The 13,425-nt window shown below is 48.6% G+C and overlaps 1 protein-coding gene across 2 annotated transcripts in view; it reads left to right on the top strand.

Moving 5' to 3' along the window:
- The first annotated feature begins 5,904 nt into the window (after positions 1–5,904).
- LOC126996144 (golgin subfamily A member 6-like protein 22) overlaps positions 5,905–13,425 on the top strand; it is a 169,835-nt gene continuing 162,314 nt past the window's right edge. For both annotated transcript variants that reach the window (XM_050856368.1, XM_050856367.1), the window contains exon 1: positions 5,905–6,483. In XM_050856368.1, the coding sequence (XP_050712325.1) occupies positions 5,920–6,483 (564 nt within the window). In that variant the 5' untranslated portion in view covers positions 5,905–5,919. The remainder of the gene's footprint in view (positions 6,484–13,425) is intronic.

Genomic DNA, 13,425 nt, shown 5'->3' with positions numbered 1-13,425 from the left:
TGTTTATCAACGATCTTCCTTTTAAATCAAACTCTTCTTTCCACACCTGCGCTGATGAGTCTTCTCTGCATTACTCAACATCTTTTAAAAGAAGACCCATCATACAGGAATTACATGCCTCTGGGCTGGACGCTGCGGAACGCTTCGCCTCAGATCTTGCTATCATTTCCGGATGAGGCAGGAGGGCCTTGGTGTCCTTCAGTGCCTCAAAAACGCAGTTCCTCCACCTGTCAACTCGACACAATCTTCAAAACACCTATCCCCTATTGACCTATTCTTCGATAACACTCTCTCTCTCTCTCTCTCTATATATATATATATATATATATATATATATATATATATATATATATATATATATATATATATATATATATATATATATATATATATATATAAAGCTGGGTATTCTTGCATGTGTAGGCTTATTAAATATTTCAGGTACGGTAAAAGTAAACTCATTGCTAGTCAAAATGCTCTTAGTTGTTTGTGTCAGTTCATTACTCATGCTCTTTCTGGGACTTTTGGTAGGCGTACAATTATTAGAGTAATTCGGGAATTATTTGTCAACTGCGGGAAATTTTGGACCCTGTCCTTGGAAAAGCTGCATATCCTTTGTGGGAGTCCTGTCAACACGGGGAACATGTAACTGCGGGAATACATACCAACTTTCATTGTATTACGACTCTACGGAGTTTCATACTCATATTTGCTCATGGCCGTCATGTTTTTCCCAGCCTTGACCTGAAAGCCGATAACTCAACCTATAAGTCGCTGGCGAAGGTTTTGTTTAGCTTATCAGCCACACAAAAAGTTCTGCTCTCCAAAGATTATCTAATTATTGTAGAGTGATCTCAACCGGGGATCAGCGAGTTGCCAGGTGGTGGTGACGAACTGGTAATGGAAGTGTAGTGATATACGGTAGGGGGTTGGCAGTGGCGATAGTGGTGATGATGAATTGGTGATGCAGGTGGAAGTGTTGCCGGTGGTGGTGGTGATGGTGGTGGTGGTAAATTGGTGATGGGAGTGAAGATTGTGGTAGTGCATTGGTGATGGAGGAGGTGGTGGTGGGGATCGATGGTATTGTTGGCAGTGGTGGTGGTGGTGATGGTGGAGGTGTTGCCAGTGGTGGAGGTGGTGGTGAGGGTGTTGGCAGTGGTGGTGGTGATGGAGGTGATGGTGGAGGTGTTGCCAGTGATGGAGGTGGTGGCGGGGGTGTTGCCAGTGGTAGAGGTGGTGGTGAGGGTGTTGGCAGTGGTGGTGGTGATGGAGGTGATGGTGGAGGTGTTGCCAGTGATGGAGGTGGTGGCGGGGGTGTTGCCAGTGGTAGCGGTGGTGGTGGTCTGAGTCAGTTTACATCACAATGGAGCGCCGCGCCCACCACCACAGCGGTTATTACGTATTTCCGCGCGGTTCAATAACACTCTGCTGGGACTTTATCAACGCTTTACTTGACTGTGGACTGAAAATGGTGCCGGAAAAAGATACAGTGGAATTAAATTGAATATAATATAAACTTGAAAAAAAACTAGAGATGAATGGAACTTAGATAGAGCCATGAAAATGCTTGTTTAACTTTTACATATTTAATAAGCAGATAAAGTCATGTTATGTTATACGAAAGACGAGAGATATCATATGTACATTAAACGAAATAAAAATAAAAAAAAACTAATTTGTATGTGTTTTTAATATGCAAAACTTTTTAATACGAAATTGAAACTGTGTGTGTGTGTGTGTGTGTGTGTGTGTGTGTGTGAAAACTTCCCCATGTATCACCCAGGCATGCTACTACTACTACTACTACTGCTACTACTACTACTACTACTACTACTACTACTACTACTACTACTACTACTACTACTACTACTACTACTACTACTACTACTACTACTACTACTACTACTACTACTACTACATCAACGAAAACAATAAATGAGATCAAGTAGTCTCCTGTGTCACAGGCTGTGTGTGAAAACGCCAACAACATGATCCTTGAAGACACAGGAACCACAAAAAACAAAAGAATGAATGAATGAAAAAAAAAAAAAGACAAACATTCACTGCATACCATTCATCCATACACGAACAAGACAAAGGCCTTAGGGGATTGAATGGTGGTGGGTGGACGTGCATGTATGCGTATGTGCGTATGAAAAATAATCCATGAAAAATTCTAAGGCGTATTTTAAAAGCTTACTCGCGGGAACAAAGAACGCAGCGCCAGGCAAAAGGGCAGTCAGAAGCGGGGTTGTGATTGGCTGGACGGCCCCCCGGAATTAAATGTGATTGGTGGAAGGGTTGTGGGGAGAGAGGGAGAGAGGGGGTGTGGGACAAGGGGAGGAGGAGGAGTTTGTGTATGAGGGAGGAAACGAGGGGAAGAAAGGAAGGGAAAGGGATCGAGGGAAAGGGTTGAAAGGGGGAGAGTGAACAAGGGAGGGGAAAGAGGAGAGGGAAAAGAAGGGAGAAGAAGGAGGAGGAGGGAGGAAACGAGAGGAAGAAAGGAAGGGAACGGGAGGGAAGGGGTTGAAGGGGAGAGAGAAACAAAGGGGAAATAGGAGAGGGAAAAGAAGGGAGAAAGAGGAGGAGGAGGAGTTTGAGTAAGAGGGAGGAAACGTGAGGAAGGAAGGAAGGGAACGGGAGGGAATAGGTTGAAGGGGAGAGAAAAAACAAAGGGAGAGGAAAGAGGAGAGGGAAAAAAAGGAGAGGAGGAGGAATTTAGTGAGAATGAGGGAGGAAGAAAAAGGAAAAGGAAGGAAGAGATTGAAAGGGAGAGAGAACAAGGGAGAGAAAAGAGGAAAGGGGAAAGAAGGGAGGAGGAGAAGGAGAGGAGGAGGGATTTAATGAGAATGAGGGAGGAAGAGAAAGAGAAAGGGAGGAAGAGGTTGAAAGGGAGACAGAACAAGGAAGGGGAAAAGGAGAAGTTTATGAGAATGGGGTAGGAAGCGAAGGGGAAAAAGGAGAGGAAAGGGAGGGAATGGGGGAGGAGAGGAAAGGGGAAAGAGGAGGGGGGGAGGAGAAAGGTTACCGAGAATGAAAGAGGATGCGAGGTGAAGGGTAAGGGGAAGAAGGGGAGGGGGAGAGGGGAGAGGAAGGAAAAGAGGGGAGATGGGAGACAGAGAAAGGAGGAAGAAGAGGAAAGTAAAGTAATAGGAAGGAGGGGAAAAGAAGGAATAGAGGGGAGGTTAAGTGAGGGGAAACAGGGAGAGGATGCAGAAGAGAAGGGGGAAAGGGAGAGGAGGGAGAGTAAGAGAAAGGGGAAAAAGGGTAGGAAGGGAGAGAAGGAAAGAGAGTGAGAGGAAAACAAAAAAAAGAGAGGCGAGAGGAAAAAGGATAGGAAAAGGGAGAGGAGGAAGGAGAGTAAGAGGAAAAGAAGAAAAAGAGAGGGAAGAGGAAAAAAGGTATTGGAAGAGGGGGAGGAGGAAGGAGAGTGAGGGGAAAAGAAGGGTAAGAGAAGTGAGGGGGAACAGGTAAAGAAGATAAAAGAGGAGAGGGAAGAAAGGGAGGAGAGAGGGAAGAAGGGGAGGAGAGGGAAACGGGAATTAAACGTGAATGAAACAGAATCAATGAGGGGTTTCTGTCACTACCATAAAAGAAGAAAATCCTAAAATCCTCCCCCTGCGTTGTATTTCCTTATAAGGCAAACGCGGGACACCGTATATAAAGAACAATGAGGGAGGAGGAGGAGGAAGAGGAAGAAAGGTGAATGAGTATTACGGGATCCACTACTTGTTGAATACGGTCTGCTGGGTCTGGGGCTGGTTGTCTGGTCCATTTTCTGCACTTTTTTTTATCCATTCTCTGTATGTGTGTTTTTGTTCCTCTGTTTCATTCTTTACAACGTGGTCTGTGCTATTAGTTCAAGTAGCTGGATTTTTTTTCTGTGTCTGTATATATATTTGTCCCTCTCTATTCCTTTCTCTACCCTCTATGCTGTTTTGCTCAGTTTCATTCGCTGCATATTTCTCTGTGTCTATCTTTGATCCTCTCTATTCCATTCTCTACTCTCTATGCTCTGTTTTGTTCAGTTTGTTCAATTCGATGCACCTTTCTCTGTATCCGTTCTGTGTATTTGTATCCTAATTGTCTGTTCATATTAAACTATCAATCAGTCTGTTCCTCTTTGTACGCTCTGCTCTGTTCAATGCGCTCTTTCTTTGTATCCATCTTCTGTAGTACTTGTATTTTATCTCTTTCTAACTCTATCACTCTCTACACCGCATCGCTCTATACTCTGCTTGTTCAATTCGCTGCATGTTTCTCTGTATCCATCCTCTGTAGTACTTGTATTTTATCTCTTTCTAACTCTATCACTCTCTACACCGCTCTCTACTCCGCTGTTCAATTCGCTGCATGTTTCTCTGTATCCATTCTCTGTCCCTCTATCTTGTTTGTTCCCCCTCTCTATCATTCTCCACGCCGTTGTCTCCCTGCGTTCATGCCTCTGCTGGTGTCCAAATGCAGGGCGGTAAATGGTTAATCAATTTTTAAAGGGGGGGAATGAGAGAGGGGGAAGGAGAGGGGAGCAAGTGATGATGATGACGATGCTACCTACCAATCTATACATCAATCTATAGCCTCACTCCTACCGACACACACACACACACACACACACACACACACACACATACACCAGGGAAAACAAAGCGGGGAGGGAGGGGCGCATGGAGGAAACGCGAGAGAGAGAGAGAGAGAGAGAGAGAGAGAGAGAGAGAGAGAGAGAGAGAGAGAGAGAGAGACGCCTTTGGACTTTGATGACAGTACGGGTAGCGTGGGGTGGGGCAAGAGAGAGAGAGAGAGAGAGAGAGAGAGACGGGGGAAGCCAGCCAGCCACCCAGACTGGACCTTAAAGCACTGTCTGCCTCCTCTGTCTGTCTGCCTGGGCTCGAGGGGAGGGGTGGAGCGGGGGAGGGGGCGGCGTAGCCCTTCCCACGTGTTTGTGTTGTGAGCGTGGGCGTGGGTGTGGTGGCGCGTGGGTGGGAGGGCGTGTGTGCATGTGTGTGTGCGTGTGTGTGTGTGTCCGGATATGCGCCCTAGCGACATGTGGTCCCTCGATGGTGTTTCCCTCCGACGGGCGCGTTCAGGGTCGATATTCAAGCGTGTGTGTGTGTGTGTGTGTGTGTGTGTGTACATTGCTGCCCGGTTAGTCCCGCCTGTGGCTTCTCCCCGTGAGGTCGGGTGGTCGGCTGGCTGGTCGGGTCCGCGCCCAAACTTGTGAAAGAGACCGAGAGAGAGAGAGAGAGAGGGAGATAAGAATCGGAGTGAGGGGAAACAACACGCCTTATACTTCCCCTTCTATAACTTTTCCTCGTGTTTTTTATTGCTGTGCGCGTGCGAAATCTACGTGAGGCAAAGAAAAGTGTTCAGTGAGAGTGAGGGAGACAGAGGGAGCGAGTTATAGAGACAAGGAAAGGAGCAAAGCGGCCTGGTACTTCCCATTCTTGAACTTTTCCTCGTGTTTCTTATTGCTGTGCGTGAGCGAAATCCACGTGAGGCAAAGAAAAGTGTTCAGTGAGAGTGAGAGAGACAGAGGGAGCGAGTTATAGAGACAAGGAAGAGGAAGGAATGCGAGAGGGATTGAGTGAGTGAGAGGAAACAACACGCCTGGTACTTCCCCTTCTTGAACTCTTCCTCGTGTTTCTTCTTGTTCTGCGTGTGCGAAATCTACGTGAGGCAAAGAAAAGTGTCAAGTGAGAGTGAGGGAGACAGAGAAAGCGAGTTATAGAGACAAGGAAAAAGAAGGAAAGTGAGAGTGAGTGAGTGAGGGGAGAGGAAGGCAACAGGCACACTTCCTCCCAAACTTTACCCTCGTGTAACATATCCCCGTGTGTCCGAAATCAGCGTCAAGCGAGGCGTCAAGTGCAGTGCGTTTACAGTGCATGGAGTTTTCCCTCACATCCTCCACGGGTCTCCTCTAGCATGGAAATATATCGAGCCATCGCCGACTTCTCCGAGGACCTTGTGTTGGCGTATCTGCGGGAGCGGTCTGAGGCAGTGGGAATCCCTTGCAAGTTCTCAGTCTTCGAGGATGGCGGGGACGATGGGCGTGGCTCGAGCAGTGACGAGGATAGAGTACTAGGGCGTGAGGGGGAGCATGAGGCGAGGACGTGGCGGGAGAGAGACGGTACAGAGGACGAGGCAGTGGTCTCCGTGTGTGTGCGGGTCAAGGATCGGGCCCGGTCAATAGATAGCGGGGTATGCGTTGAAACCAAGAGAGAAAACGGGCGAGGAAGGAAAACCACGACTGAAAACGGCGGGCGGGAGTGGATGGGGGGGAATGAGGCGGAGGCTTGTGGTGGTGGTGGTTATGGGGGTGCAAGGGTGTCGTGCAGGGCCGAGGGTGGGGGTCAGGAAGTGTGTAAATATGACAGTGAGGCACCGGGCTATTGTGAGGAGAGCTCCGGGCACCTGCTGGAGACACATCCCGCCCGTGACTCCGCCTCCTCCCTCGTCCTGGCGTTCCGTAGGGGGGATCTGTTTGGGGTGAGTAACCAGGGAGACTGTGTTGTTTTAAGGTTGCTCCCTCCTAAAGTGTGTGTGTATTAGCGACCATGTATGCATCTATCTATGTAATTCCTGGCGTTCCGTAGGGGGGATCTGTTTGGGGTGAGTAACCAGGGAGACTGTGTTGTTTTAAGGTTGCTCCCTCCTAAAGTGTGTGTGTATTAGTGACCATGTATGCATCTATCTATGTAATTCCTGGCGTTCCGTAGGGGGGATCTGTTTGGGGTGAGTAACCAGGGAGACTGTGTTGTTGTTTAAAGGTTGCTAGCTCCCTATGTGTATATGTATTAGTGACTATGTGTGCATCTTTCTAATCGTCCTGTATCACGCACATCCTCCCTTATGCTTACATTCCACAAAGGGAGAAATGTAAGGAATGAAGATAAGATAGGAATGAAGATAAGATAGGTATGTTAGGAATGGGTAACCAGGGATAGTGTGTGTGTGTATGTGTGTGATTGTATGTGTGGGTCATTCTAATCACCCTGTATCACGCACATCCTTCCTTATACAGTCATTCCACAAGGGAGATCTGTTAGGGATGAGTCTTGATAATCGTTTCCACATGTGACACCCTGCATCTTCATTCTAATCCCCCTTCATGATAGTGTGTGTGTGTGAATGACTGTGTGGGAGTGTGTCATTTTAATCCCTCCGTATCACGCACATCCTCCCTCAAACAGACATTCCGCAAGGGAGATCTGTTAGGAATGAGTCTTGGTAATCTTTTCCACATGTGAAAATCTGCATTATCATTCTTATCCCCCTTCATGATAGTGTGTGTATGTGAATGACTGTGGGAGTGTGTCATCCTAATCCCTCTGTATCACGCACATCCTCCCTCAAACAGACATTCCACAAGGGAGATCTGTTAGGGATGAGTCTTGATAATCTTTTCCACATGTGACAATCTGCATTTTCATTCACATCTCCCTTCATGATAGTGTGTGTGTGTGTGTGTCATTTTAATCCCTCTGTATCACGCACATCCTCCCTCAAACAGACATTCCACAAGGGAGATCTGATAGGAATGAGTCTTGATAATCGTTTCCACATGTGACACCCTGCATCTTCATTCTCATCTCCCTTCATCATCCTCACGACTTGCTCCCTTCTCAGCTGCGGACGATGACTCCCTCTCTCTCTCTCTCTCCCTCCCAAGACCTGCCTCAACGTATGGCATTCCTCCTGCTGCCCTTGCCAACGTTCATTATGCAGCCCCATTGATCCTCGGTGTATCCTAGTACTTGCTCCTTGCTCAGACCTTTTCTTGTGTCTCGTCTTATTCCTGTGCCGTGCGGGTCCATCCTCTGTAGTGTGTTATGTGGTTCTTTCTTTCCCTCTTTCCTCCCTTATATCAGTTTTTCCCTTCCTTCCTTCCTTCCTTCCTTTCTCAGTGCAAATCCTCTGTGCGCTTCAATCCTTCCTTCCTTTCTTCTCCTTCACCTTTCTACCGTCCCTTCTTCCTTCCTTCTTCTCTCCCTTCTTCCCTCTCTCCCTACCTCCCTCTCGTGTTCCTTCATCCATTCATCCATCTCTATCTTTCTTTCTCCCTTCATTCCCCTTCACCTTTCTACCGTCCCTTCTTCCTTCCCTTTCCTCTCCCTTCATTCCTCTCTACATCCCTTCTTCCTCCCTCCTTCTCTCCCTTCATTCCTCTCTCTACCTCCCTTCCTTCCCTCTCTCTTGTGTTCCTTCATCCATGCATTCATATCTGTCTTCCTTTCTCCCTTAACTCCTCTTCATCTTTCTATACCGTCCTCCTTCTCTTCCTTCCTCCTTCTCTTCCTTCTTCCCTCCCTCCCTCCCTCTCTCCCTCTCGTGCCTTCAGATGCTAACCAAGGGATGCGTGCGGGAATACAGTACTTTGCCTTCCCTTCCCGTGTCTTTACCTGCGTCCGTGTACTGGATTTGGTGCATCGCTTCACACGTGTACACCTGGATTAGGAAGGTGTCTGGTGGTGGTGGTAGGGTGGAGGTGGTGAGGGGGCGGTGGGGGGATGGGGGGTAAGGGTGTTGCGTGTTAGAGTACGAATCAGAATATATTACGAGAGTGGTTTCTGTAAATATAAGTGATGATGATGATGATGATGATAAAAATAATAATCATACTACTACTACTACTACTACTACTACTATTACTACTACTACTACTACTACTTCTACTACTACTACGATTTTATGCTTAGTTTAGACTTTATGGAACCGAAGTCCTGAAAAAAAAGAGGATAAAAGAGAGTAGAGGGAAATGAAGAAGGGGAAAGAGAAGGAAATGAAGGGAGATTAAAGGGAGAGAGGATGGGAAGGAGAAAATCAATGGTAAAAAAAAGCAAAGGAAAGGGTCAGTAAAAGGGGAAGGAATGAAGGGAAATATAACGAAAGGGGAAGCAGATAGAGAACGAGAAATAAAGGACAAACAACAATAACAGACGAAACTAATTAAAAGGGGTAACAGGTAACAGGTGAAGGGGGCAGGGGAAAGAAAGGAGAATATATAGAAAAAAAGAAGAAAGGGAGGCGAAAGGGGAACCAGGTAGAGGACGAAAAACAGTAAGAGCAGAAACGCAAATAAAGAAAGACTAAGTTGAATAAAGGGGGAAAAAGGTAACAGGAAATAGGGGAGAGGAAGAAGGTGGAAGAAGGGAGAAAGGGAGGAGTAAAGGGAGATAAAGGGGAGGCAGGTAGATAACGAAAAAGAGTAAGAAACAGAAACAAAATAAAAGACTGAATCAATTAAAGAGGTAGACAATGGATAACAGGTGATGGAGAAAGTGAAAGAAAGGAGAACATAAGGAAAAAGAAGAGCGAAGGGAGGAGAAAGGGGAGCCAGGTAGAGAACGAACAATAGGTAAAGCAGAGACGAAAATAAAGACTGAATCAATTAAAGAGGTAGAAAGGTGATGGAGAAAGTGAAAGAAAGGAGAATATAACAGAAAAAGAAAGGGGAGCCAGGTAGAGAACGAAGAACAGGTAAAGCAGAAACGAAAATAAAAGACAATTAAAAAGGTAAAAGATAACAGGTAACAGGTGAGGTGGAAGGTGAAAGAAGATGAAAAATAAATAGATACAAGGAAGATAAAGGAAGAGAAAAGGGAGCTAGGGAGAGAACGAAGAACAGGTAAAGCAGAAACGAAAATAAAAGACAATTAAAAAGGTAAAAGATAACAGGTAACAGGTGAGGTGGAAGGTGAAAGAAGATAAAACATAAATAGATACAGGAAAGATAAAGGAAGAGAAAAAGGGAGTTAGAGAGAGAACGAAAAACAGTGAAAGCAGAAACGAAAATAAAAGACAATCAATTAAAAAGGTAAAAGATAACAGGTAACAGGTGAGGTGGAAGGTGAAAGAAGATAAAACATAAATAGATACAAGGAAGATAAAGGAAAAGGGAGTTAGAGAGAGAACGAAAAACAGTGAAAGCAAGAACAATAAAAAAAAGTAAATCAATTAAAGGGGTAGAAAGGTGAGGGGACAGGTACGAGGGGGGGAGAGGGGGAAGGTCACTAGCCTACCTCAACAGCGTCTAATTCAGCCCCCTCAATTAAATCAGCCCCCTGCCCACCATTACCTTGCACTCACCCCCCCCCCCAGCCACACCTGTGATTAGTGGGCCAGGTAAATCGTCTCCTATTTCTCTTATTTTTGGGGGGTGTTTTGGAAATGCAGCTTTTTTTTCCCTTTTTTTTTTTAATGGGGAAAGGGGTGTGTGGTGGGGGGACTGTGTGTGTGTGTGTGTGTGTGTGTTTTGTTTTTGTTTTTTGCTTTGTTTTCTTTATTGTCTATTTATTGGAGAGTGTGTGTGTGTGTGTGTGTGTGTGTGTGTGTGTGCGTGCGTGCTTATGTATGTGTGTGTGTGTGTGTGTGTGTTCCCCACCCCCTCAAAGTTACCATCCCCTTTCTTCACTCAGCGCCTTGCAGCGTCTTTCCGTAATTTTACAATTCAAAGGTTACCTTTGAAATACACAACTTCACATTCAAATGGAACTCCTCATCGCAAGCAAGGCCGTCAAACAGGCCATCAAGAAGGGCACTCTCAAGGGCGCCGTGCTGGGCCTTTGTGCCCTGCTCGGCGGCGCGGCGTGGAAGGCCGCGACCACCGCCTCGCGGGTGTGCGAGGCGGTGCAGGCGTGGGAGGACAAGGGCCTCCACGCCACCAACGTGTGGCGGGCGCGGGAGATGCTGGCCCGCCAAGGGTGGCTCGGCCCCCTGCGCCCCAACCCCCCTCTGGACCCCCTGGAGGTTTGCGGGATGGTGCCGGGCGAGGCGTCTGCCTGCTGGTGGCGGCTGCTGCTGCAGCCTCGCCAGGCAGGGCGGCTCCTCGCCTGCCTGGAGGAGCGGCTGGTCGAGGCCGAGCACGAGCACGAGGCTTTTGGGACTCGCCTGTGTTGGGGCGTCGCCCTGGCGCTGGTGGTGCCTCTGGGCCTCGTGGCCGCGCGTCGCCTCGTCCGCCGCTGGGTGAAAGGAGTTACTGGGCAACAGGAGAGCCCAAGCCTCGACTGTTTTGTGGATACCCTTGAAGCCAATGCCTGCGAGGCAGTGGCAATGGTGGAAGATTGGGCAACCCCGCCAGCCGATAGTGATGCAATGGAGGAAACTTGGACAACAGCGACAGCTGCTGTTGAAGAGCTCGATGAAGAGGAATGCTGGGCAACGCCAGCAGAGTATGTGGAGGAGTTGATGGAGAAGGAGGAGGACAGCAAGGCAACGGAAGCAGATGATGGTTCTGTAGGTGCAGAGTCTACACCTACAAACTTATCTCCTGCTGCAGACCACTGTGTGGAGTGTGAAGAGGTGAAAGATCCTGAGGATATGGACGTGTTGGCCGCCGCAGAGAATGTGGAGTGTGAGGAGGCGAAGGAAGAAGGCGGTGGCGAAGTGAACACTGAGCTGGAAAGAACAGATGATGTTGCGAATAACAAGGCCGCCGATAAAGCAGAGGAAGCGGCCGAAGCGTCGCCAGTTCCAGACGACCTTGTGCAGGACAAAGTTGTGAGCGAGGACCCCGAGGGTCTCGCGGGCCAAGAGCCGCAGAACAGCATGCTGGCGGCGGAGGCGTCGCCCTTCAAGGGGCAGACGGTCACGAAAAAGAAAAGGAAAAGGAAGCGTAAGAACCTTGGCCCCGCCAATGTGCTGAAGACATCTGGTGACGCACATGTTGTCAAAGACGATCACAAGACGGATGCCAAAACTGACGTCACGGAGAAGGCGGCGCCAAAGGCTGAGATCAAGGGAAAGGCGGCGCCAAAGGCTGAGACCAAGGGAAAGGCGGCGCCAAAGGCTGAGACCAAGGGAAAGGCGGCGCCAAAGGCTAAAACCAAGGGAAAGGCGGCGCCAAAGGCTGAGACCAAGGGAAAGGCATCGCCAAAGGCTGAGGTCAAGGGAAAGGCAATGACTCCTGCTGATGTGAAAAAGACCAAAGTAGTGAAGGAGAATGTTACGGTGAAGCAGGTCACGCGGAGGAAAAAGAACCCCGCCCCTCCACAGCGTGCGGCAGTCCTGGCAGGAGGACGTGGTGACGGTGCGGCTGCCGGTGCCGCCGGCCAGACGCAGGCACGTGATCGGCCCGCGCGGGGACACGCTCCGGCGGCTGCAGCGGGACTACCCCGGCGTGCACGTGGCGGTGCCGTTGCCAGAACACGCCGACGCCCACGTGACCTTCAGGGGCCCAAAGAGCCAGGCGGCCGCCGCGTCGCGGGAAGTCGCAGCGCACCTCCAGGCCATCGATGCTCAGATCCGCGAGGCCGCGCAGCGCCGCCAGGAGGCCGTGGCCACGGCGGTGCTGGACGTGGCGCCCAACAGGCGGCGCCTCGTGGTGGGCCCCGGGGGCGAGGAGCTCCTGAGGCTGCAGCAGCAGCACCCCGGCGTGAGGGTCTCCGTGCCGCCCGCCATCGACACGGAGTCCCGCAGGGTCACCATCACGGGTCCGCCCGCCGAGGTGCGCGCCGTCCAGGCCAAGATCACGAACCGCCTGGCAGCGATCGAGCGGCAGCGGCAGCTCCTGAGGGCCCGCAGGCGGCGGCGACCTCGAGGAGCGGCTTCGGCGGAAGGGGCTTCCCCGGCCAAGGGTTGCTAAGGTGTTGGCGCCAGTGTCGCGAGTTGCCGCTGCGTCAGTGTTGTGGCGCCCCGCGGGGAGGGTTTCAGGGTTTCTGCGGAGATTACTTACTTATCTGTGTTTCTTACTTAATATCTGATCATTTATTAAAGTTAACCTTATTGTTATTTTATTATTATTATATCTTTCCTTTTAATAGCAATTCCAGCACGCTTGCGCCCACTGAAATATTCCAGGGCATTGTGGGGTGTGTGTGTGTGTGTGTGTGTGTGTGTGTTTCTCTTTGTCTTTGTCTGTCTGTGTCTCTGTTTCTGTGCAATGTTTTGTTTTTGTCTTGTTCTGTGTTTTCTTTTCTGGTTATCCGCCTCCTTGTCACTATGTCTGTCTGCCTGTCTGTTTGACTGTTTGTTTCTCTCTCTCTCTCTCTCTCTCTCTCTCTCTCTTGTATATATATCCCAGTAATGTATATTCGTGCCGCGGACCGAAGTTTTATTTTATCCCTTCAAATTCCAAGTTATGTCCCAGTGATCCTTTTAGTTTTATTTCCTTTTATTATTGCACACGTATATTTTTTCCCTTTCCTCGCCGTTCCATTTTTCCGCGAACTATAAATAGGTTGGGAGCGCTATTTTTTTTCCCCTGTATATTTTTTCCCTTTTTCCCTTGGCGTGGGTTTTATTTCCCTTCTCCTGCATAACTTTCTGATTTAGTGCGATATTGCGTCCTCTGTTTTTCCTTTTATTTTCTTTATTTTATCATTCGCTATTTCTTTAGTTTTCTTTACATTTTTTTCTCTCCGCTTTTTCCTCTGTTTCCTTACTGTTTCCTTTCTGTTTCCTTTCTGTTTCCTCTTTGTTTCCTCTCTGTTT

The sequence above is a fragment of the Eriocheir sinensis genome, chromosome 9 (genome assembly GCF_024679095.1).
Source record: "Eriocheir sinensis breed Jianghai 21 chromosome 9, ASM2467909v1, whole genome shotgun sequence".
Taxonomy (NCBI): domain Eukaryota; kingdom Metazoa; phylum Arthropoda; class Malacostraca; order Decapoda; family Varunidae; genus Eriocheir; species Eriocheir sinensis.
This window is presented reverse-complemented; position numbering and strand designations above follow the sequence as displayed.